Source organism: Lynx canadensis, chromosome F1 (assembly GCF_007474595.2).
Source record: "Lynx canadensis isolate LIC74 chromosome F1, mLynCan4.pri.v2, whole genome shotgun sequence".
NCBI classification, from domain to species: Eukaryota; Metazoa; Chordata; class Mammalia; order Carnivora; family Felidae; genus Lynx; species Lynx canadensis.
Window position 1 is genome coordinate 43,754,779 of NC_044319.2, and position 27,650 is coordinate 43,782,428.

General features: G+C 54.8%; 1 protein-coding gene across 4 annotated transcripts in view; it reads right to left on the minus strand.

The window, feature by feature from the left end:
* The window catches only part of SLC26A9 (solute carrier family 26 member 9), a 28,192-nt gene extending 3,227 nt beyond the window's left edge, over positions 1-24,965 (minus strand). Inside the window, exons 1-21 of one of the 4 annotated variants that reach the window (XM_030302998.2) lie at positions 24,881-24,965; positions 23,311-23,421; positions 17,374-17,516; positions 14,531-14,670; positions 14,300-14,410; positions 13,482-13,657; positions 11,826-11,990; positions 11,104-11,256; positions 10,711-10,793; positions 9,814-9,961; positions 9,406-9,519; positions 9,115-9,192; positions 8,457-8,552; positions 6,462-6,568; positions 5,710-5,779; positions 5,246-5,338; positions 5,001-5,114; positions 4,082-4,363; positions 2,942-2,996; positions 1,885-2,030; positions 354-425 (exon numbers count right to left, since the gene is read on the minus strand). In XM_030302998.2, the coding sequence (XP_030158858.1) occupies positions 354-425; positions 1,885-2,030; positions 2,942-2,996; positions 4,082-4,363; positions 5,001-5,114; positions 5,246-5,338; positions 5,710-5,779; positions 6,462-6,568; positions 8,457-8,552; positions 9,115-9,192; positions 9,406-9,519; positions 9,814-9,961; positions 10,711-10,793; positions 11,104-11,256; positions 11,826-11,990; positions 13,482-13,657; positions 14,300-14,410; positions 14,531-14,670; positions 17,374-17,498 (2,328 nt within the window). In that variant the 5' untranslated portion in view covers positions 17,499-17,516; positions 23,311-23,421; positions 24,881-24,965. Of the gene's footprint in view, positions 1-353; positions 426-1,884; positions 2,031-2,941; positions 2,997-4,081; positions 4,364-5,000; positions 5,115-5,245; positions 5,339-5,709; positions 5,780-6,461; positions 6,569-8,456; positions 8,553-9,114; positions 9,193-9,405; positions 9,520-9,813; positions 9,962-10,710; positions 10,794-11,103; positions 11,257-11,825; positions 11,991-13,481; positions 13,658-14,299; positions 14,411-14,530; positions 14,671-17,373; positions 17,517-17,685; positions 17,764-23,310; positions 23,422-24,880 lie in introns of those variants that run through there. The other 3 variants (XM_030302997.2, XM_030302999.1, XM_032591812.1) reach the window with 3 other exon arrangements.
* Positions 24,966-27,650: the final 2,685 nt, after the last annotated feature.

The following is a 27,650-nucleotide window of genomic DNA, read 5'->3' on the forward strand; positions in this document are numbered from 1 at the left end:
ACACATGAATCCCCCGCCAATCCTGTGAGGTCGAGGGGGCAGGTACCACCTATATGTCTCCTACTTTGCAATGATAGAAAACTGGGACCCCGTGTGTTATGTGGCCTGTCCAAGATCGTGTGTGTTATGGATGTTCGTTCTCGAGACTTTCCTCCAGTGCCTCTCCCTCCCCCAGTGATGCCTTTCAGGGATTGGGAAGCATTAGGATCTGCTGTGATAAGAGAGGTGAAAGAAATGTTGCCTTCAAGGGGGCTGCTCTGGCTTGGAGGTGAGAGAGCCCAGTGAACCCCTTGGGTTCGTGAGGGTCTCCTTCCCAGTCCCGGCCTCCCGGTTGCCCGTGCCCCTCAGCTCACCTGCTCTAAGTCCCAGTAGCTGGGGCTGTCCTCTTCTGAATCATATAAGGACAGCTCAGGGTCCACGGAAGCCTGGAAAGGGGGAGACGAGAGGAGAATGAGCCCCATGACCTAGTGACACAGCGCGGTGCAAATGGCAGCCTCCGGGTAGGCGCCGTGTTTTCTGCCACATGGTCGCCGTGTTGCTTCTTCCCTCCCCTCCCCCATCTGCCTCACAAAATGTAGCACGGGGTGGCCTTCCCCCTTTCAGCAGAGGCATGTGTCAGGGTCTGCCCTCCCTGTGGGCATCTTAGAGGCAGGGGAGGTTGGCCTAGCTTACGAGGAAGATTGGCTAGCCGCCTGACATTCTCTGGAAATGTTTCCTCATCTGTAAAAGTAGGATAATTAAACTCACTTTGTGGGCTTTCTACATCACCTTGCTGTTGAAAAGGGGTGTGTGTGTGTGTGTGTGTGTGTGTAATTTATATATATGAATATATTTTGTAGTATGCAAATATAAATATTTTCTGTATCTAAAAATTATTTTAAATATATAACCGTAATAACTGGACGTTATTTGTGCAATAACAAATGGCGAGGATTCTTCCAGAATCTCGCTCTTTTTGCTCTGTGGACAAGGCTTGTGAAACCAGAAAGTCTGTTCCCACACAGTTGTTCTCCCTAAGCATGGAGGGACACCAGGGCCCTTGTGTCTTCCTGGGCGGGCAGTCTTACAGCACTTAGAACAGATGGCTTCACCTTCATCGGTCTCTTAGAGCAGAGGGCAAATGGTCGCTCGAGGACCAGTAAAACCTTTCTTATGACCCCCTGAGGGTGGGAGGAGGTTTCATATATAAAGAAGGCTGGGGCACAGAGTCTTGGGAGGCCAAGGGCAGGGGCTGAACCGAAAGAGGCTCTGGGAGCGGGGGTGGAGGTGGCTGGAGACGCCAAGGCAGGCCCCCCCCCCCTCCATGGGGTGGAGCTTTTCTGCTGCCACAGCTTTCAGGAGTCCTAAACAGTGTTATTTGTGGCTCATTTGCATACCACTTAGTGAGCTAGTAAATTAAATGTCAAGAAACTGAGACAAAACTTGGATCCAGTCTCTTTATCCATCACCAGTCTGAAATCTCTAAGCTCTGCTAAATTAAAACGGGCAGGCTTACTCCCTTCCCTTGCCCAAAGCCTCTTCTAGAAAGACTGAAGGAGGAGGGCGGGTGAACAGTGCCAGCAGACTGGGCATAACCTAATATGCCTAGGGTGTTTGGAAATTAATATTAATAAAAGGGTTTACAGTATACAAAGTGCTTTCAAGTGACAGAATAGGCCTAATTATCAGTTAATGCTAAAACAGAAGCAAAAGAAAAGCCCTGTGAGGTAGCTAATGTTAATTTAGGGTGCTTGTTCTACAGAAAAGGAACTCTGAAATGGCAGTTTCAGAAAAGTCAGATGACAGACTCGGTGTTGGAACTCAAACCTTCTCCTGTGTTCTTTCTAACGCCCCTAGTCCCGCCATTTCAGTGCCCTGGGGCCTAGGATTCCCAAGGGACCTTACCCCTTGGAAGTCACGTCCTGGGGCCACTTCCCTGGCAGTTGCCTGGGCGAAGAGGACAGCATCATGTATACTGGGAAAGACGTGATTGCGCTCTAGACACCCATCTTCAAAGACACCTCCATGGCTGATGTCGTTGTACACCTGGGCTGGAAGGAGGAAAAGGCCTTCAGAAAGATAACAGCCTTATGGTTTGGAGCTGGGGATGAAGGAAGGATGGTGAGGCGCGGGGGAGGGAAGGAGAGAGAGGACTGTGGGTTGTGTTCTTTGCGTCATCCAAAGGCCAGGCCAAGGCATGGGTCTTGCAATACCAGTGCTGGACAGCAGAGGGCAACATGAGCTTGAGGATGCTGAACCTTCAACCCAGGGCAGAAGGAAGCAGTTTGATTCAGGGAGTCGGTACTTTGTGGCAACTGAGAGGGAGAGGCTAAAGTGTCGTGGAGGAGGCTGCTGCCACTTCTCTGCCTGGATGGTTCATTCTTCCTCTTGTTTCTCTGGACCTATCCTGGAACCTCCAGTGTGTGGCAGAGCCCTTACTTTTGCCAAATCCTAGAGATGACTTCCTAAGGAGTGTCCAGTGAGGGTGGTGGGGATTGCCCACTGACTCTAACTGCCATTGCACATTCTCTTTCTGAGCAGGTTCAACAGGGCTCGGGACCTGCTCAGGCCAATTCTGAAGTTGGGGAGGCCTCCAGAAGGGTTCTGACTTTCTGCAGGAGGAAAGGTGCATGGATCCCTTCACATTGTGCTGTGTGTCTGTGTGTGCTTGCCGTGTGTCCACATCCCTGCACTCTGCCTATGCGCTAATGATGTGAAAACCCACTGCCCTGTGGACATGTTGTTGGGGCTGTGTATCTGCACCTTTTGGAGATGGTGTGTATGTAAAACTGTGTGTGTCTGTGTGTTCCCCAGATAGCTACGGCACGTGCCTGCTTTATGCTTTGGGAGAATGTTTGGGTGCTCTCATTTTCAGTCCCCCATTCAGCATTCCACCGACCTGTTCCCCCCCTCCCCACCCACCCCCATCCTTTTGGTCCCCAAAATGTCCTCCTCCTCTTACCGTGGATGTTCACCAAGAAGACCTTCACACCGATCTTCCCGTAGGTGGAGCTCAGCTAGAAGTGGCGGGGGAAGGGTATTGGGACCGGGAGATAAAAGGAAAGGAATGTTCTGAGTGGGTCTCAAAAGTGATTCACAAAACGCACTTCAGAGGGGAAGCCAAACAAATAAGCAACCCCAAGAGCCCTGGCAGCCAAAGATAAAAATAGCAGCAAGGCACTTCTCCCTGGAGTGTTGGCTGTCGGCTTTTCTGGAAAGCAGGACAGAAATGGGGCTTTGCCAACGAGGCGGGCACTTAAAGCCACCGCGGCCTCTTCTTATGGGGTCAGGTCTTCTCTCTCAGCAGCTTAGATGCCCAGATTCTGCCTCTTCCCCGACTTTGTGGCTTCAGGCAGAATCTGCAGGGGAGGACGGAGGCCCGCTGGGCTCCAGGCCCAGGCTAGGGAAGCAGGCTGAGCCCACGGCTGGGGGGTGCGGCCTTCTGGGCACCTGGCCGATGCTCTCTGGATGGTACTCAGCCTCTGAACTCTCTGGACCCCTCGGTTTCCCGGGACTGCCTCTGTCTGAGCCAACTCTGAGGTTTGCTGACTCCCTGCCATCGGAGGTGCTGCTGAAAGGTTATCAGATGGATGGATATCTTTATTCAAGGTGTCCCATGAACTGCCAATTTGGCATGAGAATGTGGGGCACTGATACTATTTCTCCTTCTCTTCTCAGTGGACTGGAATTGGCTGATGCTGGAGCGTCTGGGTGAGCGTGGGAAGGAGCAGCAGACCACAAACCGGGGCCAATCTGGACTCTACTCAAAAGACCTAGGGGTGGGTTCCTGGTGGCCTGAGAGGGAACCTGAGATGACCTCTGCTAGAGAGGGGTGCCTAGGCAGGGTGGGACAGCAGATATCCCTCTAGTATCCCTTTCCAGCCACTTGTCGTCTTGGGCTATCTGGGCCTGCTTTGCGGAGAACAGCCTGTCCTGGTCGTGTCTGGGGGAAGAGCGGTCCTCACGAGCCATTTGCCTCCTTGGTGAACTTCGTCTTTCAGCTTGTCCAAATGAGGGCCCCGAGGAAAGGGAGTGTGGGAGAGCAGGGGTGAGGGTGTTGGGGTGGAGGGCGGGCCGGCACTCCCTCTGCCTGGGCCCTCACCTTGCCCAGGGCTTTGATGCCCATCAAGTCCACAAAGCTGACCCCACTCATGTCAAGGATGATGGTGTGGAAGGTGACAAAGGGTGGGACGCTGGCCAGCATGTCACTGGGCTCACTGGGGGTCTCGGCGGAGGCCGATGGCTCACAAGGGGCAGCTGGGGAGCTGTCGGGGCTGAAGGTGATGTAGGACACGCTGGCACCATTAGCAGAAGTCTGGTTGTTGTTGGGGTCAGTTGGGGTGGTGTTCTCAAAGTCCTGCTGGAGCTCCTGTAGGGAGACAGTCTGGGGGGTGGGGATGGGGGTGGGGGTGGGGCAGGGATCAGCAAACTGAATCAGACTTGGCTGTAGTTGAGGCAGGGGCAAGGAGCGTGCGTGTGGAGGTGAATGACTGAATTCGGTGGTGGTGACTATAAGCCCCCGGAACCCCACAGGGGAGGCATCTCCCAGTGCCCTGTCCTTAGGCAGGGCCTGCACGCTTAGTCTCCCACGGACCAGACGAAACTGGAGAACCCGTCCAAGAGAGGCACTGAAGCCTCTGCCCACCCTGCTCTGGGAGAAAGTGCTTCTGAAAACAACTGTGCTCCTTTTTATATTCGTCTGTGCCTGCCTGCTTCTCCCCACAACTTCCATACCCACGTCAAAACGGCTGGACACCCCATGAAATTCACTGCTGCCCCCCATTTGGGGTTGTTCGGAAGTCTATGGGCCATATCATATCTTAGCCAGAAAATGGGGAGGGGCCGTGGGAGTTCAGTAGTTACCCCCAGGAGCTGGCATCCCCTCACCCAAGGAGAAGAAGATTCTGTGGCCACCAGGCAATGGCTACAGAGACGTTATGTCTTTGCCTCAAAGGGTGCTGGGAGGTGGGGCACCAAGGGGCAAGATCAGACTGGGCAGGCTGTTCCTAGCTTCAGTTCACCTTGGTTTTCATAAACAGAGACTTCCTCTGCTGTGTGGGCATCATTCTCCCCTTCTCCTGCTTCCGGAGGTATTTTTGCTTGGCCAGCAGTACTTTCTGGGGGTCCACACCTGTCTGTAGGGAGAGAGCCAACAGCAGTTTGGACGTCCACCCTCTTTGGAGTGGCCTGCCCCCCAGTCCCCTTTCTCCCATCTTCTGGTTACTCACTGTTCAACCCTTCTGGTCGCCAGAGTTCTGAACCCTACCTTGGCAATGACCTTTTGCCTGAAGATCTCTGAATTGGCAAAGTAGAGAGGGGAGCAGTAAGTGACAATCTTAACCCCCTCAATTTCCTGGACCTGTAAACAGGGAGACTGAGCTCAGGTGGCAGAAATGCTGTTATTGGCTTTTTTTTTTTTTTTTACCTTTTTTTTAAAAAAAATATTTATTTTGAGAGAGAGAGAGAGAGAGAGCATGTGCACATGCATGAGCAGGGGAGGGGCAGAGAGAGAGAGAGAGAGAGAGAGAGAGAGAGAGAATCCTAAGCAGGCTCTACGCTCAGGACAGAGCCCAACGTGGAACTTGATCTCATGAGTGGGAGATCATGACCTGAGCCAAAATTGACAGTCAGATGCTTAACTGATTGAGCCACCCAGGCACCCCTTAACCTTCTTTTGTTTGGGGTGGGGGGTACGGCAAAAGAGGGAGGTCCTAAGTTTGGATTACTCACCCTATTGTAGGTTTTGGGATTCACATAAATGTCAGTGTCCATGACTTGGGCCAAAGCATAGCCATTTCGACTAGATGAGAAAGGAGAAGAAAAACTTACGACCATGCAAAAAAACAAAAACACATAAGAGCGTGCTAATAGCAAATTGGCCTGGAAGGATGCTGGGGTGGGAGCTGGAGCAAAAGCAGGGTGGGGTGGGGGCCCTTCCTCATCCCTAGTGTCTGTTGTGTTGGTCTTTCCGCACCAGAGACACATGCCTGTTGGCCTATGGCTGGGCTGTAACTAGAGGGATGACAGGCCAGCCCTTGACATAGCTCCCAGCGTGGGGCTCAGCACGGAGAAAAGGCGTGGTACACAAGTGACAAGCTTAGGTGGCCCTGAAGTCCCTGCTTCCTGGTTCTGAGTCCTCAAGAAGAGAAGACAGGGCTTCTCTAACATAGAGCATCTTCTTCCTGCCCTGGCCTCTTCCTCTGGTGTCCCTGGCCTGTACTCCCTAACCTTTCTATGGGAAGGACACGGCATCTGTCCTCTGGCCTGGTGTTCCCCTGGGGAGGGTCCCATCTGGTCTGGGGACCGGCATTGCCTTTGGACGGGCTCGGGGTCTTACCTTCCTGTTCTTCTCCTACTTTGTATGGCCCCCAGCCCTCCAAGCCCACGAGGGCTTCCTTCTGGGGCTTTCAGGATATAGCAGTCAGACAGCCCAGCCCGGGCCTGGGGCCCCACTGCTGTGTCGTGTGGGGGCTGTTACTTACAACTGAGTCTGGAAGACCACAACCAGGGCGGAGAAGGCGACACCCACGGCCACACCGTAGGGAAGACTCAGAAAGAACGAGGAGAGGAAGCTCACCATCCAGACACACTGTGAGGAGAGAGATGTCAGAGCAGGCCTGGGGAGAAGGCTGCCTCTCTGGGGAGTCTTCCTGGAACAGCCACGGCCGTTCCCTGCTCCACAACCTCAGACCGGCCCTCCCCTTGTCATGGCACCTTTGCGCCGTCTTATGTCTTGGTGCTCTGGTTACACCTGCATGTTTTGCCTGATTGAGTGTGCCTAGCGATCGTGCTTGGTTTTTGATAGACAACCCCAGCCCACGCAGGGAGGCGGCATGGCGCACGCTGAGAGCATGAGGGTAACACACGCCTGGTTTCAAAGTTTCATTCTCTCGCTTCCCAGTTATGTGAGCCAAGTTGCCTGATCCACAAGAGGGCAATAATATTACCTGTTTCGTGAAGGGATTGAAAAGCTAAGGCAGCTAAAGGTCCCAGCCCAGCGATGGGCACCTAGTGGTCACTCAACAAACATGAGCTCCCTCTCTCCACCCAACGGGAGGCTGTGTGTTTCCAACACACGCTCAGTGATCTTCCTGGCCCGACGGTCTGGGGTCTGGCTGTGTGGGTGGGGGGCAGGATTGAATGCAGTTTTGATAGTTGACCCCTTGATGGTCCTTTATAGTCCTCCCAATTCCTCTAAAGAAAACGAACCTGCTCACACTCCCCTAGAGAACTGTGAAGATAAGGTGTGAGCCCAAGGCACAATGTAAATACCAGAGCCTATATTTGGTGGGGGGGATTGCTGGGATGTGGTAAGAGCAGATCCTTGGGGTGGGAACTGGAACATCGTATACTCCCCTATCCTCGTCACTCACTCGGGGACTCAGATGAGCCACTCACTTCTCTGGCTTTAAGGATTTTCTTTGTGTCCCGTGCAGGTAAGCCTCCTTCCCCAGGAGACAGAGCCACCCAGAGGTTTGCAGTCAAAGATTTGGGTTCCAATCCTGACTCTACCCCTTACTACCTCTGTGGCCTTTGACAAGTTACTTAACCTCTCTGAGCCTTGGTTTCATCATCTTTTTAGAAAAGTTTTGTTTATTTACGTAATATCGACACCCAGCATGGGGCTTGAACCCATGACCCCGAGATTCAGAGTCGGCATGCTCTTCTGACTGAGCCAGCCAGACACCCCTTTGTTTCACCATCTTGCAAGGAAGTCAGTAAATCCTCTTATGGTGGAGCTTAAATGGGGTTTTTGTCAGTGTCGTCAATATATGGTAACCTTATTACTATTGTCTGATGCTAGATGCACGGGGCCGGTGACTAATCATAACAACAGGTCATGTTTGCTGAGTGTTTTACAGTTACATGGTACTTACCCATGTGATCTCATGTAATCCTGAGAACCAGTGTATGATGAAGTCATGACTGTCACCCCCATTAGAGATGAGGAAGTAGAACTCCAGAGAAGTCTGGTAACTTGCTCAAGATCCTGGTCTGCTGGCTTTCTGGTCTAGTTTTTTGTTGTTAGTGGTGGTTTTTAAAGCTATTTCTTTTTGCTTTTTTTGGAACTACGAGTCGTAAAAATAATCATAGCTAATTTTTTTGTATTGAACCCAGAAGACGATTTAGATAACATGCCCCTTACTTGTATTATCTCCTTTCTTTCTCATAAACAACCCTGGGGCGGGGGGTGGGGTAGAGTATAAGACACCCATTTCCCAGATGAGAAAGTCAAGACTCAGAGAAGTTAAGGGACTTCTAGGGACTTGCTAGTCTAGGGCCCACACAGAGCCAGTGAACAGGTGCGTTAGGACGTGAACATAGGATGTGTCACTCCAACACTTGGGCTCTTAACAGCTGGCTAGGCTAATTAGGGAGCAGAACGGAGGGGTCGCCGATAGAAGAGCTGACGCGGCTGTGGGGCTGGAGGAAGGGGCAGGGCACGAAGGGGTACCCAGCGGCCACCCAATACCTACGCAGTCCAGCTTGTTCTTCTTCCACAGGTAATAGGGGTCAGCGAGTTGCTTGAGGGAGTTCTTGAGGTTGACAGCTATCAGTGCTCCTAGCACAGACTGGGGAAACAGAACATTGTTCTTTCTCACCTGTGGTGGCCCCTCCTTCCTGCCCTGACTACAGACACCTGACCCTGGAGCCTGGCAGGACAGAGCTGCAGTTCCAGAACATCTCTGCCTGCAGAGCCCCCCGGATCTCTGCACTCAGTCTCGGGGCTGGAGAGTGCAGTGTAGGTGCTAGGCCATGGGGCCCTTCCTGGCCCGTCTCTGCCCCTCCCTTCCTCCCTCATCTCCAAACCATCCATGCCCAGGGCCTTCCTAGTCAGGCACTCATAAGCACTTGTAAACACTAACTGGGGAATCGATCCTGAGGTCAGAAGGCTGGAGATTACCACCAGCCCTGCGCTCGTGAGCTGCGTCACCACAGATCACGGAGACTTTCTCAGCCTCAGTTTCCCTCACTTGTAAAACGAAGATAGTAAAACCACGGTGTCTACAGGTTGTGACGAGGACAAAGTGTGACAGTGTCGGCCCTTTATAGACTGTAAAGGGTTATGCAGCTCTTAGGGATTGTTCTTACTGGAGTCTCCTGCTGACCTCTGCTGTCCTGCTGCGCTCTTACCTTGGGGAGAGGGTATAGATAGGACCCCAGGACCAGCATGGTGATCATCACTACCAGGGACACACACAGGCTTGCCACCTATTCGGAGAAAGAGTTGGGAACAGGGTGTAAGTGTGGAATTCTCGCTCTTGATTGATTTCCAGTAGATCTCTTTGGTGGAGTGGAGACCGGTGAGGGGAGAGGAAGGTTGGGGAAGCAGGTGGCCTGGCTTTGCATGCGCCTTGGCTTCTCTGGGGCAACTGTTTTGCTACCCTCTCCCCTCTTTCCCCACTCCCCTGGTACAGTGCTCACCTGGGATTTTCCTCCAGCTCCATCCACCGCCAGAGTGACAGAGAGGGCACAGCAAATGACATGGATTTTAAAGAAGGAGCCAAAGAAGTTGCTGCAGCCCAAGGCGATCATCTCCTGTGGGGGACAGGGGGAGGATTGGAAACAGGGGCAGCGGGGGGTGAGCAGCAGGTGTTGTCCAAACCTAGTCGTCCGTACAAGCTGGATCCTGGACCTAGGACTTGAGAATGATTCTGCTGCTAGAAAGCCCTACACTCCTAGCCCAGCGGAAGCTGGCCTCCTGCGGCCAGAGCTCCTCCTCCTCACTGGTCAGCACCTTGCTCCCATCAGGTCGAGGAGCCCCACTGTATTTCTGGCCAGGCCTCTGTGGGACCCAGCGCCTCCTGCTTGGCCCTGCCCGCATGGACCTACCTGGTTAGAATCCACGTCATAGCCGTGCTTGCTGGCCAGGGTCCGGCCCACGGCCAGGTTGATGACGTAGCCCACGATGGCCAGTGAGAAGGCCGTGCCCATCATGTCCTTCCACTGTGAAACCACAGGTGACACGGGAGTGGGGAACCTGCCGAGCAGCCAGAAAGGAGGCAGGGCCCGAGGGTGTGAGGGGAGGCATGACGAGTCCTTCCTCAACCCACGGGGACCAGCGGGGCCCCAGTGTGTGCCAAGGTCTACATGAATTACCCCTTGTCGTCTGAGCCCTCAGTACAACACTGTGATGGCGGCAGCCATAACTCCCATTGACAAAGCAGCAACTTGGCTTGTCCAAGGTCACAGAGCCAGTAAGTGGTGGGGCCTCGTTTGCTCATGCTCAGTTTCTGGACTCTATGCTCACTAGTCCACAGACCCACAGCCGGCGCCCTCCCCTGCCCTCTTCCCACCCTCCTCCTCCAACCCTACAGCACAAGCCCCACCCTTTCACACCACCGGGCCCAGCGTGGTGCCAGGCACGGAGTGGATGCTCACTGTTGATCCTAATAGCTTCTCTTCCCCATGAAAAGAACCAACACGGCAGAGCGAGGCAAGGAGCCGGAAAAGGGCTGATCAGAGAGTCTTTGTTCTGGCAGTGTCCACTGAGTGAGACTTTTGGGGGTGTGTGTGGCAGCTAAGACTCACTGTTTGTTAACACGGCTGGCATTGGCTGGTTGTATGGCTGTCTTCCGTAATAAGTAATAGAAATAATTCACATTTGGTGGGTGTCACAGAGTCGACAAGGCTCCTTCATGAGAGATTGTCTCATCCTGGCCCCTGAGCCCAGGCCTCCACAGGCAGGTGCTGGTAGGGGGGGCAGGCTTCTTGGCCACCCAGACTCACCCTTGTTGGATCTGTCCCACGATCTGCATGTGATACTTTTTGGGCATCTTACAGCCCCCGGAGATAGCTGTTGCCACCACCACCTGCAAAGCCCAAAATGGAGAATGGGGACTGGCAGAACAGGGGTCTCTCTCAAGCCTCCCTTTTCTCTGGGGACTCCAACTCCCACTCCCCTGCCTCCTCAAAGGGGAGCAACCCAAGGACAGGAAAAGCGGGAGCCATAGATGGGGGGATGGAATGGATTCACCCAACTTCCTGTTCTGCTGGCCGCCCGGTGGAGGAGGCGGGGAGGGTGGGGAAGGGTTCCCGTGGCTTTGCCTGGGGCTGGATTCCTTTTCTCATGGCCTCTCTAGCCTGGCCCCCCGCCCCCCCAGCCCTGTGCAGGGTCCTTACCACAATCATCTCTGTAGGGATGGGGAAGCGGATCTTGTGCATGTAGCGAGCATTGAGCTCCTTCACCAGCACCAGGAAGACGCCACTGATGAGGGCGAAGATGAGCGAGGCGATGTTGGTGTGGGGGAGGTTTTTGCAAATGTCAATGAAGGTCTGGGGGAGAGAGCATCATGCTCATGGGCTCCCACTTCCTCTTCCCCTACTATCCCCACCGTTGGAGGTCTAACCCGGCAGAAGGATGTCATCAACGTGAATGGGGGCACACCAAAGCAGAATCCAGACCTCGGTCATGAATAGTATCCCCTCTTCCACCTCCCTCTCCCAAGAGGCATGCTGGGATCTCACGCCAGGATGGGAATGGTGATTCTCTTTCTCTAGAAAGAATTCAAGCTCAAGGAGGAAGGATGGAGCTTAGACACAAGGACGGACCTCCCAGGCAGGGAGGGGTTGAGGCACTGTGTCAGGGAACTGATGGAGAGTAAACATCTCCTTTTCCGCAGGAATTCACCGTAGAGAACCTCAGTGAGCCCGCAGGGTCCTGTGTTTGACCCTCCCTCCCGAAGTGGGAAACCCCTGGGAATCCTCTCTGAACAATGGGCTAGCCAGACCCTTGCTTGAGGACGTCTTGTAAGGAGGAGCTCACGACCTCTTAAAACAGTAAACCCTGCTTCTGTGTCTGCCTGAGCCCCTCCCCATTTGCAGGGATGTGTGCCTAGACTCACAAAGACAATGGCCCCCGGGCCCGTGTAGGACGGGATGGTCAGTCCAAAGATGTACTTGAGCACCGAGATCAGGATCTGCAGGCCGGCTGCCGTCATGAAGCCCCGGACGAAGGACTCGGAGAGGTAGATGGCCACAAAGCCGAACTGCACGAAGCCCAGGCCCATCTGAGGGGAGAGAGGTGGGGGTGGGGGTGGGGAAGACCAAGAACGGCCCGCAGCTCCCCCGCGTGCCTGACCCAAACCCAGGCTGCAGTTCTGTGCAGCCGCCCTGGGCAAGTGAGCCCTTTGTGACCTTGTCTGGCCCTTTACGGTGCCAGCAGACCTCTAGTCTGGTTTGGGGCACAGGCCTCTTTGTCACATCATCTCTCTGGCTTTAGTTTTCTCATCTGCAAAATAACCCTGGTCCTCCCCCCGTGCTTCGTCTCCACCCGGTTGCCTAACCCAGATCTTAGGAGTCATCCTCCCTCACCCCCATGTCAGGGCTCTCACCAAGCCTTTTAATGTTCCCGGCAAAACGTTCCTTAAGTCCACCCCATCTCGGTGGCCCTCCCCGTGGCCGCCTCCCTGGCCTAGGCGTTCGGCGGCCTTGCCCGGGCTTCTGCATAGTCTCCTAACTTTGACTGTAATCCACCTCCCCACCTCTCTTTTCCGTGGCCTGAATGATCTTTATAAACTGCCAGTCAGACCCAAGGCCAGTGCAGGGGGGACAGACTTCAGACTTCATTGTCTAGCCTCTGCCTACCTTTCTGGCCCCTTCTCGGGCCCATCCCCCAAAGGCCTCCTGCTGTCCAGCCGCACCAAAACGTCTTGCCTTGTCATTCCCTGGTCAGTTCACACTCAAGCCTCAATGCTCTGGGGTGCATCCTTCTGCCCAGACTGTCCTCCCGTGCCTCACTCATTTGGTTACTGGCCAAGCTCTATTCATCCTTTAATATTCAGGTCAAATGTCATCTCCTCTCTGAGGCGAGGCCTTCCCTGACTCTCTCCTTGGTGCTCCCACCGCTACGGGAACCTAGCTCTATTATGCTGCTTATCTCCCTGCCTACAAGTTTATCTGTTGACGTGGTTACTTCCTCTGCTGGGCTGTGCGCTCCTGGAGAACTGGGCCTCTTCTTTACTTAGCTTTCCCCCCAAGGCCTAGGCCAGTTTCTGGCACAGCGACACAACCAAAAACGTTAACAGAAAGAATGAATGGATGGATGAATGAAAGGTGTCCTCGGAGGTTGCTTCCTGCTCTTGTGTTCCATCACGCAGCGTTTCCCCTCGTAAAACCTAGCGGATTCCTTTGCAATTTGTGCAATTTATGTTGTGCGAGTGATGCTGTGGCTTGGGGCAGAAGAGGCTGGAGGAGGGATAAGGGATGTTAGAGAAACAGGAGGGCTGTGCTGGAGAGGAGAGAGAGCCCGTGAGCCTTCCAGACAGTCTAACTCGGGACAGTTTTACTGCGAGCAGAGACTGGTCTCATAGACCTGCTGGAGGCAGGTGAGGAGATACACCGATTCCTCAAGGTCTTTTGTGGCCCTGGGAATGGGGGAGAGGGAGGAGGAAGGGCCCTGAATCAGCTTTAATGTCAAACTGGGGCTTTGAGGCAGGGGCAGGACAGAAAGATGCCCCCCTGAGGCCGCGCCCTTGACAAGGCCACGGCCGTCCCCTCACCTGGATGATGGCAGTCAGGCAGGCCAGGGTTGCTGACACGTGCAGCCTCTCAGCCTCCATGGCTGCCGTGTCCACGTAGCTCTTGTTGGTGGCATTGTTGAAGACCCAGAATTTCGACTCTGGGGCCAGCTGCAGACAGATGTTACCCACCAGGATGCTGATAACGGCAAAGGTACCTGTGGTGCCCACCCAGCCGGCAGGAGTCAGAGGTTTGCACCACACCCAGGGACAACAGAAAGGGGCCCAGGAGGGAGTGCTTCCCGACCCCCGAGGAGATGGACCCCCACATCTCCAAGGCTCCTCTCCAGCAAGAAAACCAACACTCACATGTCACCACGATCTACGCTTTTCAAGATGCTTTCACCTCGACTGTTAAAATTGTTTCATTGGACACGTGAGGAAATGAGCTTGGAAATACAAGCGGTACCTGACCCAGAAACAGACCTTGTGACCAGGCCCTTTTTCTCGATGTCACTTAGCACCAGAGAGCTCCAAATATCCCTGCAGGGACCAGCCTGAGAGTAATCCCTCCCATCTCCTTGGCACTTTATGCACACGGTATACCTTGTTCCACCAAGTCTTCCCCACGTTCCAGGGAGGGAGACAGAACAGGTAGTGCTAACCAAGCTCACAGAAGCTAAGTGGTTTCTTCAAGGTCACAGCGGACCTGGGACTGATGCTCACAGTGACGGTCCCTTCAGGACCGCCCAGCACCAGCTCTAGGGGAATGCAGATGGAAAACACCCAAAGCCCCTTTGCCACATCCCCTGTCCTTGTGGTCCAGGTCACCTGGCCTGCTGAGAGGGGAGAGGCCTTACCTGGCACCATCTGGTGTATACCCCCCAGGAAGAAGTAGGTGAGGAGGGGGAAGAAGGAGGAGTAGAGGCCGTTGACTGCAGGAAGGTTGGCCAGCAGAGCAAATGCCATGCCTGCAGAGAACAGGAGATTGAAGGCTCGGGGGCACAGTTGGGGTATGGGGGTCACAGGGGACGGGGAGAGGAAGGGGGAGAGTGGCAGGCCAAGCCAACCTGGGGGACAGACCCCCTCACCTTGCGGGACCTGGATGGATCCACCGCTGAGTCCGCCCAGCAGGTCGGGGACGATGTAGTCTTTGATCTTGTACTTGGGGAGCCAGGAGAGCACGGGGAGCAGCCCAAACACTGCGGCTTTGATCTTGGCCGTGGAACATCTGGAGGGGAAGAGGGCAGGCTTCCAGTCGGCACTGCGTGGTTTGGATACTCTGAGTTGGGGAGGCATATTATATATTCTGTTCCTGGTCATCCGTCATTCATTCATTCATTCACTCGTTCAGAATTCATTCACTCATTCAGCCCCCACACCATGCAGTAGGCCGGGGACACTGAGAAAAAAAGGCAGGGGCTTTCTTTGGAGAGCCATTCACACACTCTCGGTTTTAGCTGGGTGTCTAGAAACAGCTGCTCATTTGGGACATCCAGAAGACTCGGCGTAAAGGCATGGATTTTGCGGTCACTTAGCCTTCCGAGCTGCCGAGTCCAGCCCCCCATCTCAGATGACCTTTCTCCGGTCTGACCAAACGTAGGCCCGGCACCCTTGTGCGGGCTCCTACAGCTTCGTGCGCACACTGGGTTATAACTGCTTGCTTTTCATCTGTTGTCCTCACTGGAGAATAAACCCCACCATGACCAAAAGTCTATCTCTCTGGTTCATCTTTTGTACCTTGCACATTGCATTGGGCTGCTTAGTAAATATTTGCTGAATGAATGAATGAGTGAATTAGTGAAAGGACTGGCTGGTGTTGAAACTCGGCCTGAGTGGGGGCTGTTGCCATCTTTCTTAGCACTTCCCCCAAAGAAGGCTCCATTGTCCCTGCAGGGTGTGCCTCTGCTGACGGACCGTCCTTCATGTGTCATGACTCCAGTGCTGGAGTTCCTCCCACTGTTAATTCGCTGGGGGCGGAAGGAATGGGGGAGCTGTTTGTTGGCCAACGCAGGGTGGGGAAAGTTGATTCCTTCCCTGTTTGTTGAACACCTTGAGGTCTTTTCATAGAAACTCAGGAGCGGTAGGAACAAGGGCCTAAAAAACTCAGGGGTGACAGCTCATGGATTGATGACTGGAAGGGAGTGGGAGGCATTTGCTTTTCTTCTCCCAGTCGAGGGAACTCAAATACTCAAGGCACATTTGGTGACTCACTAGCCTGCTCTGATTAGGCCTCCTTTCCCGCCCGGCACCAATCCCTGCTCTTTGCTATTATTCAACAATAATTTCCCCAACACTTGGTTCCCTGGACGTCACCCAAGACTAAAAGCAACGCAGACAATGCTTTGTACCCTGTGGAGTCTGGACAGATTTTCTGTCCCAACCAATACTCTGTGGAAGGGCATCACCCTCGACATCTGAGTCCCCGGTCTCCTCTGGGGCGGGTGGGTGTGCCTCTTCCATCCTTGGTCAATAGCTCCAAGCATCTCTACAGCTTTGTCATAAGGGAGCACCAGCGCTGCAGGAACTCTCTCAGGCTTGTTTGTGGCAAGGAAAACTGGACTCACATATAGAGAGCTGAGTAGGGGAAGACAAACAACCCCCTTGAGGGCGGTATCCGTCCAGCCTTATTGGCAGGCCTGTCGTACGCTGGGCAAGGCAATCTGAGGCCTGATAGAATAGCTGGAAACAGATGCCTATACAGAGGCTTCAGAGGCCAAGAGGGAAGTGGACAGAGGGATTAGCTTTCTAGCCATTCATTCATTCATTAAACAAATATTTATTGGAGCACCTTCTGTGTCAGGCACTGCTTAAGGCTCAATGCCAGCCTCGTGGAAATTGTTAGTTCCCTACAACACTTTATAGTTTTAATCTATAGTCTTTTAGGACAACAGCAGATACCCTCGTCCCTCCAGCACAGCAACAAACCAGACTGAAACTGTTTGGTAACTAAGGTCGACAGAGCCCAGCGGTCCCGGGAGCCCAGCTGTCGGTAGGGTGTCTGGACACTGAACACCCAAGGCTTTGGCTGTGACCCAGCGGGAATGGAGCCTCCCGGGAGAAGTAGGGTTGGACCAGGGCTTTTGGTGAAGACTCAAGTGGGTGATTCCCCTGGTCCGAACCTGTTCCACCTGCACCTCCACTTCAGCATTGCCAGTGACCTCAATCCAGGTACCTGAATCAGCTGTTTCCCCAGGGGAGTGAGGAAGAGCAAGTTAGCCCACAGCCAGGACTGAGCAAGGTCTGCCAGAAGTGTAGGGAGGGGGAAGGTGAAGCTCATAGCCGCAGGTTCCTGGAGTATGGGCACAGATCACCTCCTGAAGCCCCCTCCTCGGAGGTGAGGTTTTACTCCCCACTAGCGCAGTCTCACAGATCTGAGAGTGAAGAGAGCCCGGGGGTCTGGCAGGACCACATCCTGGTAGGTGTCCTTTAGGAGGGCCCAGGAATTTAGGGGCTGCCTTTGGGCATTTTCTGGATCAGGAAAAGGAAGGAACATCTAGGAGGGAAAGAGGACAAAGGGCATGGAGTGGTGGTGGCTTCAGATTTTTCGTGATCAGGAGGGAAGAGGACTTTCAGCAAGGCTCTGATGCTCCCTCTGCCCCATGTGGCAGCAGGCCCGTCTAGAGCTCCCTTAAGAAACGAAGAGAGACTTGAGTGGACTGAGAAGATGGCAAGACTTCATGCACGGGTTGGAGATGCCCTACAACTCTTCTGAGACTGTGGATGGTCCTTGCGGCTACTCCCCATCCTCCACAGGGTGGGTGTCAGTACAGGGGGGGTTGTAGGATCTTAAAGTCAGGGTTCCGAACCTCCCCTCCCCGAGACTTCCCCAAGCCCTGTCTTAGGGATGCTGGTACAGGAGCCATGCTCTGGTGCAGAAAGGATTTTGGTGGGGAGCAGAAGAAAGAGGTGTCTGGGCTCTGGGCCACGTTACCTGAAGGCATTGCGAAGTTTCTCTCCCAGTGGGTATGTCCGGTCCTTCTTCTCAAACTCATCATCAAAGAGGGTGAGAGAGTACGCGGCTCTGTCTACCACGTAGCGGGGCCTGGGCTGGCTCATGTCTGGGGCATTTACAAGCTTTGGGAGAGGCAGAGGAGGGGAAGATGAGGGGGCATCTCTCTCCAGTGCCAGCTCTGGCTTTCTCTCTCTAGTTCTGGCCACAGCAGGGTTTTATTCTGGTCTCTTCCCCGCCCCCATCCAGCAAGGTGCCTCCCTTCCCTCTTTCAGGTCTTTCCACCAGACTCACTTCTTCTGGTGGCCTTCCTTCCCAGGTACTGATGATGCACACACTTGCCCTGGCTGTTTTGCTTGGCGCCCAGCACGTGGCTGGCACGCCACACCTGTGACATCACCGTCACCCCCGCCGAGCACCGGGCAAAAAGGAGGCGGGAGTGCAAGGGCAGGAGTCACAACTGGATGTCAGCACATTGGTTCCATCCCCCGCCCCAACCCTCGCTGCTGGTGCCCCCACAAGCCCCTCTCCCTCCCCGGACCTCAGTTTTCCTGGCAGAAAGGCTCAGACTGTTCAGCCAGTCAGCTTGGAAGAAATAGAGAAAACAGCCTGCCCGGAGGCAGGGGGATGACTGAGGTGACCCCAGGAGGGCCCTTCTGGAAAGAGGCAACTAAGACTTTACCAACAGGTTTTCCCAGGGGGATAATGGTGTGTCTGGGGAAATCAGGATGGTCTATACCGGCTGGCTCTCCCACGGCTTCCTGTGCCTGACCTTTCCCCCACCCTGTGTGCTGGTGTTTCTCTCCTCCTTGCTTTTTGCGCAACCTGGCTGATGTTCCAGGAGCTGCGCGGGGCAGAGCTGAGTGCCAGGGCCCCTGAGGCCCAGAGGAGCTCCCCGTGGGAGCCGTTCCCCCTCCCTCCTACAAGTACCGGTCCCTCTTCCTGTACCCTGCCCTTGGGAGCTGGGAGAACTCCCTAGGAGAACCTCTGAGGAAGAGGAAAGAAGAAAGAGGTGGGGCACGTTTGGAGGAAGGAGGTGGGCAGTGTGGGGTGGCTGTGGCCAGTTTGGCAAAAGATCTGAGCTGGAGTTCAAAGTGAGAAACCACACAGGGGGCTAGGGATGTCCCTCGGCTTCCCGTGGGAGAGCCTGGCTGCCTAGGGGTTGTCGGAGGCGAGCGGGTTGGTTGATGCCTTTTGTGGGAGAGAACGTGGCAGAAAGATGGAAAGTACATTCACGAAGGGTCCAGAAACCTGGGTTTTAGTCCAGGCTTCAATGGTGGGGTGGAGCAGACCTCACCTCTCTGAGCCTCAGATTCCTGGCCAGTAAAATGGGAGAAACACATCCATCTCACAGGGTGGGTATGACCATGAGGTGAGATATGGGCAAGAAAGGGGTACGTGAAATGTACCCGAAATGAGACAAATGGGAGTCGTTACTATCAATGAGATGGTACACAAGGTGATGCAGGTTGGGCTGGGGAATTCAATTCATTTGGTGGCAGGACCCCGCGGTCCATCAGAACCTACGAGCGAGGGCTGGACGCCCCGCCAAATCACTGGGGTGATATCGGGCGGGGAGGGAGTTAGGGAAGGAATCCCCCCACGGTGCCTGTGCCCAGCCCCTTGCCTGGACACACTCAACAAACGCCTGTGGAATGAATCACTACACGGTGTTTTGGAGGAGACATGGGCAGAAATGAGTAAAAGCGATGGCATGTGAGACATCTCAGTGAGAGAAGTGAGAGGCCGAGCGGCACAAGGAAAACAGCACATGTTTTAGAGCCAGAATGGCCTGGGTTCAAAGACTCAGTTTCTTCATCGGTAAATGGGGAAAGTAACGGTTCTGGGTGGTTGCCATGAGGATGTGGAATGAGACAGTGTGCATGAAGGGGCGGCCTTTCCAGGCACCTGGTAAGCGGTAATGGTGATGATTATTAAGGTAGGAGGCTGCTGCCTTCCTCTTAGGAGAGACTATTCAGAGGCCTTCAGTCCTTCACCCTCCAGTGAGGCAGGTGCCCCTGCTTCTCCTTCTCCTCCCTGCCCCCCCGCCCCCCGTTTCCGAGGGTTGCAAGGGTCTGGCTTTCGAGGTGGCTTCCCGGGTGGGCCCTTTGGGAGCAATGAGTAGGGAGCATGATTGTCTAGAGGAACCCAGAGGTCCAACGTGGCTTTAGAGAAAGACTTGCGGTTCGGAGGAAGGAGTCTGTCCCTGGCCACCGAACAGACTGCCCGCGAAGGAATAGCCGAGATGTTCAAGGGGAACCGAACCCAGAAGAGGGAGCCCCTGGGAAGAGGGGGTGATGGGAGATCTCGCTTCGTGCCCCTGGCAGGTGGCGGGTGGCCCTCGAAGCGCTTTCCCAGGCTGCTTTTTCAAAGGCTCTCAGTTCTAGTAGTGTGTCTGTGGGGACGAGGTCAACGTCTGATCCCACGGAACCCTGCTAACCCAGCACCCCCTCACTTCCTCATTTTCCCAGTGGGGATCTTCCTCCCTGTCACCCCGGCCACCCCCACATATGCCCTTTCTTTACCCCCTGCCAGCCTCCACATTCAGCTGTTCATCAAGCCCCATTGCTCTTTTCTTCCAGTGTCCCTCCTGTCCCCCACCCCCTCAGTTCTTATCTCACACCTGGACTATTACATTAGCCTTCTGACTGATTTTTCCCATCTCCAGCCTATACCCGCTAATCAGAAACCCTCAGCCTCCTCATTCCCAGGAGGATCAAGCCCAAACTCCTTATTTGGGTGTGTTTGTTCTTCTGCCATCTGGCCGTGTCTTGGGGGACTCGGTAGAGCTGTTGGCTGGGTCTCCTGGCACCATCCGGCACGCCAGACAGGCCGGGCTCAGGTTTACCCCTGGGCTCTGTCCACACTATCCTCCTTACCTGTGATGCCCTGACTCATTCTGCCTCCCTAGACCTGCCCATCCTTAAGACCTGCTTAGGGCCCTCCTCCTCCCCTCCCCTCCCTCTCCTCTTTGCCTTGCCCTCGTCTACCTCCTTCTCCTCTTCTATGAAGCCTTTCCTGGCCACCCTGGCCTGGGATCTCTTTTTCTCCTCAGACCTCCTTTATTTGGGCCTCTCCAGCCCGCACACCAATTGGCTTTGGCCACTCCTGGCTGTCGTTTCCAGGGAAGGGAGGGAGGCAAGGGGGCGACACTGGTGGAAATCCTTCTGGGAGGGGGTGACTCAGGATCGTTTCTGCCCCAGTGTCAGGCCTCCTACGGACGGGGACCAGATGCTGGGGGAATTCCTACCTATCCAGGCTAACCAAGGAGAAAAAGCTCCCTTGCTTTACTGGAATGCAAAATCTGTCCTTTCCCATATGCTTTGCCCATTTCATTCTAGAAATAGGGTGTCGAAGAGGAGAAGGCTCTGGGAGCTTTCCCAATCTTGAGTTTGTGCCACACAAAAGAAGGTGAACCCAGCAGCCGGCTCGACTCAGGAAGTTTTGTCTGGAAGGGAACTTGAGCGCCAGGCTGGTCTAATCCTCTCGTCTTGTGGATATGGAAGCTGAGTCTTAGAGAGAGGTGGTATGAGGATTTGAACGGGGCCTTAGGCTCTGTCTTAAGTGCTCCTCTTGGGCCCCAGTCCTCCTGCTCCTGCTCTCTGGGGGCTGTCCCCTGAGTGGCATCCAGAGTGCCCCTTTCGCACCACCCTGGTGACCTTCTACCCCAGCCGATGAGCGAGACAAGACTTCTGAGTGCTGCTTCTCCCCTTGAGGGCTCTGCAGTGGTTCTGACCTCTCTTCTGGCCTTGGCTACCTCAGGACAATGACAGACAGAGTGGCAAATCTGTAGCCACAGGAGCTGCCCCAGCGGCTGGTGAGGAGGTGCCCTGGGCACACTTCCTAATTCCAAGAATAGGGTTGAGGTGGGGTGGGGCTTAGGAGGGGGGTTACTTCATCCCTGGCCAGTGCTGTAGGCTGAGGAGGAAAGGGGGATGGGAGAGGCCAGGTGGCGGGAGGCACCGCCTCTTTTAGACAGCTCTGGGGTTCTCAGAGAGTTAAGGGGCTCTCGGGGACCCCCAGACAGGGCTCCTGCAATGCTAGGTCAGGGGTGGGAAGATGAAAGAGGGAGCAAGAAAGGGAGAGAGGTGTAGAGGACGTGAGGACTTGATCCCTAGTTAAACAAACACAGCCCTACCGAGTGATGTCAGCATCGCTGAAAAAAGTCGAGTGCCCCATTGCCATAGGTGTGTGTCAACCAGCCCTGCCTCTCATCAAACAGTGTCAGCCCCTCTCTGCCTCCCATCCCCCACGGGAGCAGGGATAAACAGCAGGTGCCATGTGACAATATTGAGGAACAAAAGGGTGCCCCTGTCGCCTCCCGCTTTGTGGAGGGAAGGAGGGGCAGGTCCTGATTTACTGGAGAGACCTGGTTGGGGGGGGTGGGGAGGGCAGGAGCGGGGCTTGAGGGAAGTAGAGGGCCAGAAGGGAAGAGCATGCCCAGCGAAGGAGACGTGGGTGTGTGGACAGTTTCCAAGGCTTGGCAGGGAAATGGGGTCACATTTGGGGCAAGGGGGATCCAGGGTTCTTGCAGAGCTAAGGAGCCGGGGAGGGGGCAGGACGAAGGGGAGCTAGACTCTGTGTGTGGGAGGGGAGGGGTTATGGGCTGAGCAGACTTCCTCCCAGGCTCCTTCAGGGCCCCTCATAGAACCCTAATGCCCCCCTCCCGCCCCAGTGAGTTTGTCCAACAGAAAGCCCACAGGTATCTCTTCCCAGGCGTATCTCTGCCTAGGTCTGTCTCCATCAGCAGAATACTTTGGACAGAGATGGGCTCCAGCGTGGCACCCAAGTTAATGCATAGAGAGGCTCGGAGCGGTGCCTGGCCACGGTGAGCGCGCCACGGATTCTGACCGTGTTATTATTACCATTACTTTGGTTACTCCAGAGAATTCTCTTCCTTGCTCTGCAACCGCAGTCAGGTCACTCTGCCTTTCTTGGCCTTTCTCTTCCTATCCGCCTGCATACGTTCATCCAGTCCGCCCTCCCTCTTCCTGCCCTAGCCCCTCCGAAATTTCCCAGGACTGGTTAGAAGAGAAGCAGAGAATCTTTTTAGACGAGGGCAGACGCTCTCGGGAGCAGGTAAGAGCCATCTGTGGGGTTTTGGTTAGGTCTGGAGGTGATCCTGTCATTGTGGCCCAGGCTGACTTCCTCCTCAGCCCTGCTGTGTGTGTGTGTGTGTGTGTGTGTGTGTGTAAGGTGTGTGTGGGGGGGTTCTTTGATGGGCACATGTGCCAGGCACGGGAGCAGCCCCGGCACGGTCGACTCGCCCTGGCATTCTTATCACTTGTCCCTACCGGGGCGGTCGCTGTGTTCTGGGGAGAGGAAAGGTCACTTTGAGGTTTTCTCTTTGCTCTAGCTGCTGGTTCCTTCCCGCCTCATCCAAAGTGGGAGCCACAGGGCAAGAGCCATCTCTGAGCGGCTGGTGGCTGTGGCTGGGGATGGGAGGTGGGGACGGGAGAGGAGGGCTGCCCTCTCAGCTGGGAACTGCGCCCCTGGCAGGTGGAGGGAGGGTAGAGGTTGTAGGTCTCCCTGGCGTTTTATCAATATTCCTTTTATTCCTACTGCCCGCGTGTTTCTTGGGCAAATTTCTCACCCCGTTTTCCCCCTGGTCTGGTTTCCTCATCAGTCACATGGAGAGAAGGATGCGATATCCCTGAGTTGTGTTCCCGCTCTCTGGCAATTCTAGGGACTGGTACCCTTGCAGGGGAGAGATTCATGGGTGTCACCCCCCAAATCCCCTCAGTACACCCACTCTCTCCTCCTTCTCTGCTTTCCCTACTGGGGACAGCAGTTGGGCTGAGGGAATAGGCTCCAGCAAAAGGGATTGAGGTCAGACTTTGCAAAGCACTTTCCCGCAGTGAGCCCAGACCAAGGTCACGGGATCCCTGAAACAGACACTTAAAATAGGCTTAGTCTTACTTGGAAGCGCGCGAGCGGACAAGGAGACCAGTGAAGGGCCCTTCGGTCTGGTTCAAGGACTCCAGAGCTTGGTCAGCACCGAACTGGTATCTCCTTCCTTCAGGGAGCTGGCTGTGGTTATTCAGTTCAGATCAACACACACTCACTCAACACCCACTACTTGTCAATCTCTAGGAAGACTCTGGACATTAAAAGGTAAAAAAAAGAGTCCATCTCTGCCCCCAGGGTTTTTTACAAATGGGTATTTAGAACAGTCGCTGGAGTGTGGGAAGTGCTGGGAAGGCCAAGGTGGTGGAGGGGACATGTGTGTTAGTCTCCATGCTGCCCAAGGTGGGGGGGGGTTGCCAGGTTCTGAACACTAGGACCGTGGGGCTCTGGGTGTGGGGAGGGTGTGGGGGGACCATGGGGCTCTGGGTGTGAAAAGGAAGTGGGGGGCTGTGGGTCTCTGGGTGTGGGGAGGGAGTGGGGAGGACTGTGGGGCTCTGGGCTTGAAGAGGGGGTGGGAAGGACCGTGGGGGCTCTGGGAGAGGGTTGTCTCTGTGAGTGAAGCCATCCAGGGGCATGGCCCTCTCTTCATCTGCCCTACTTGGGGCACCATGCCACTCCTAGGGGCACACTCTTAACTCGGGTCTTCCTTCTGGTGGCTCAGATTCAACAGGGCCAAGTATAAGTGGGGGGTTCATGCTAGAAAGAGAAAAGATTGGCTGGAGACCTCACGGTCTGATTTTGAGGAATGGGGGCATTTTCTGAGGGTGACTTGGGACCCCTCAGAGCTTCAGGATGGGGGGTTAGGAAGCTGGGAGCTGGGGGAGCTGGCCCAAACCACCGTCCTGACCAAAACCCTCTTGTGTGGAAGCTTTCACCTGGGAGCCACGTCCCCTGGGTCCTGTTCCCCCGGTCTGATGGACTGCTCCCTCGCTCGGTCTCTCCTAACCCTCCGTCTCCCTTCCTTCCACCTCTTCCAACCCCTCAGGACTAATGGGGATAAATGGGACTCCATGCAGCCCATGTGGGGGCCCCGAGCTGGTGGAGAGATACAGGAGTGCAAGAGAGCATCTAAGGGGCAGAAGGAGAAGGAGACAGCCACACAGCAGGCTGGGGAGCCCAGCATTACGTGCTTTTTGCTTGCAAGACTTGAAAAGAGGGGAGACGTGCAGCCAGCAGCTTCAAAGGCTGGTCCCCCAAGGAAGGCCCAAGATGTTTGTTCTTTCCTTTGCAGAGGACAGCAGCCCTTGCAAAACAGCCAGCCCTTTCTTTCACCTCACTCTGTTTTGGGGTCTGGCAGGCCTCCTCCACTAGATTCCATCCTACAAGCTCCCCGCAGCCTCCTGCCCTGCAGCCGAGGTCCTTACACGGGAGTGAGGACCCCGCGGGCTCCTCAGATGTGAAGGGCTGGGGGCGGCTCTCAGACTCAGGGGCCGCAGCGTCTTTCCCACTCGTGCTCAGGTTGGCAGACAGCCCACCCCCGGGGCCGGCTGTCTCCTGTCGCTCCTCCTCTGGGTGCCCCCCGGTGCCCACCCTCTTCAAGGGATGACCCCCAGCCCCGTGGGGTGGGCTGGGTGGGGCTTACCGGTGAGTGAGCAGGGCCGGCTGGGCAGGGCTGCAGGCGTGTCTGGGGAGCAGGGAGCCGAAAGGTGTTCCGAGGTGTGCGAAAGGGCTCTGCTCAAATAATCCAGGGAGGCGTTTATAAATAACTTTACCTCAGGGCCACGGGGTGAGCCCCGGCTTCTGATTGGCTCCGAGGGGAAGTGGTTTTGAACACTACACCATAGCTAAGCCTGAGGAGATAGGAAAAGGAGATAAGGGGGAAAAGTTCCCAAATGAACAGCCCTTTTTTTGTTTTACCTGAGGAGCAGAGCTGCTTGATGGGAGCTTGGCACTTCCTAAATCCACCCCGAAGACAATAGGTCACATTCAGCGGGGCCCCTGGCCCACAGGCTCCCCCAAGGCAGCCAGCAGAGCCTGAGGAGGGGACAAGGCAGACCCCTCTCCGAGCCTGCTGTCCTGCTGCTTGTAGGGCTGGGGTCAAGCCAAAGAGCCTCTTGGACAATGGAACCCATTGAGGCCACCCGAGGGGTGGGGTCCCGGGGCTGCTTGCTTTGAAGGTCGGAGAGCTGGGCGTGCGTTGGAGGGACGGTAGACCTCTGAGCGCCCCTGAGTAAGGGGATGAGCCCTGAGGAAGCCCTGAGGGCCCTTGGGAGGTTTGGGGCTGCAGTGGACACCCGGTTCCCAGTTCTGTCCCGGCCCTTAAGCCACTCGTAAGCTCCGCGCCTTGGTCTACCCACCAGTGCCACAGGGGAAATATTCCTCGCCCTCCTAACTTCCCAGGTGGGTGCAGGGGGAACATCGGGGTTTGGGATCAGGCAAAGGAGCTCAAGAAACAGGACTTATGGCAAGTATATGTAAGGTGACAGGAAGGCTGGCAAGTCTCTAAATCCTAGGCCTCTGTCACTTCCAGGAATTAATGTCTGCCTGGTCACGGCTCTGCTCAGGCTGCTACCTGCCTTCTGGATTAGAGCCGCCTGCCCATCCCATGTCCACCGAGCGCTGCGGGAGAACCTCAAAGAGGGTGGGTAGGAGGGTCGGGGGAACTTTCTCGACATATCTCCCGGGAAGGAGAGTCCCCACCTGATGCCAAGAGCTCCTTCTTTGGGACATCTGGAGCAACGCTGCTCTGGTTCTGAATCGTCCTCCCATCTCTCCAGAAGAAAATGGATGCTCTGAGGTGGGCCGAAACCAGTATGGGGTGCTTCGGCAAGGCCTCCCTGGAAGCCAGGGTGAAAGTCCCAGCGGGAAGGCAAAATGAGCTGGTTTCGGCACCTAGTAGGGGCTCAATAAATATGTGTTGAATGAAAGAAGGAATTGTCTGTAAGCCCAACCCAGGGGAGAGTTTACAGATGCATTGCCTGTGGGGACGAGAGAAATGCCAGAGGTCACTGAGAGTTGTCAGGGTGTAGCCAGGGGCCTGAACATGATGAAAGAGGGCTAGAACGGCAAGCCACCCTGCCACCGGGTAAGGGGCATGCCCTGCCACCTGCTGAAGGAAGGATGTGTGCATGGCCACTTCCTCCAGGAGCACTTCTCCAGGCTCCTGCATTGGCTTAGCTGCTAGGTTCCCATGACTCCCTTTGCTTCACCATGGTAACCAGACGCTGATCACGACTGATGGTAGTTATGCCTTCCATTGTCAGTGTTTCTCCAAAGGCTTGGTTCTCCATAAGAAGGGTGGGGCAGTGCCAGTTTTGTTCGCTTTGGTATCCCTACCACCTCGCCTAGCTCCTGCACTTAGAAGGAGCTTAGGCTAGATTTATGGAATAAGTGAAGGCCTGTGTGATGGAGTCTTTAAACAAAGCAGAGCCAGAGGGCAGGGATTTGTCTAGGCATCTCCAGCATTGCCCAGTGGCATTGACCTATTCTGAATTTTGGGCAGGCGATTCCTAGAAAGCAGATGAGTCATCTGGTTCTCCCTATAGCCAGGGTGACAGTGGCCATCAAGATCAAACAACTAAGTCCCCTTCCTGGGGTACAATGCCTGACGAGGAAACTTCTGGTCGGAATTTGGTTCCTTCAGAACAGAGAATGCATTGCCCAACTGACTGGAGCATCTGGGGCTGCCTGCAGGTACATTTGTCTCTTAAATGACCTATGGACATTTGGCTCTGCCAATTGGTCTAGTGTGAGTTTTGTTAATGTGAGTCAGTCTCCCTTGAGTGTGATTGACTTTCCGTAGTAACATGTGGCTTTGACACAGGTGATCTGGTTTAATTCTCATAACAATCATGTAATGTAGGCATGTTGCTCTCATTTTTCAGATGCAGAATCTGAGGTTGACTCAAGTGAAATAACTCGCCACTAGGTCAGAAAGATCTGGACGGAAGAGACGGAATCAAACCTGGATATTATAGTTTCCAATCTTATGTTTTGTCCACTATATCACTTTCACGTTTGAACCTGAAAAGGTAGGAATGAGGCCCTATACGAGATCCCGCCTTTTAGACACTTTCAGTCTCCCTGTTAGGTATATCTCCAAAAGTAACCTCGATGAAGATGGCTGGGGCCTCCAGAACAGATTCTGGGCCTGAGAACTTGTTAGCTCTCCTCTCCAACCCTTCTCCTGCCATTTTGGCAAAATTCGAGATAGGTAGATCTTGTATAATTAGGGGAGGAGGGATTAGATGAGCCCAGAGGTTTCTGTGAAGTCACCAAGGGAGATGGATGGAGGCCTCAGAATCTGGGCCCTGGTCATGGGTGGGAGACCCGGGAAGGAGGAAGCCAGACCAGAGGTTGGATGAGCAGAGGACAGGCAAGGTAGAAGCTCTGATGGCTCAAAAGGGCATGTT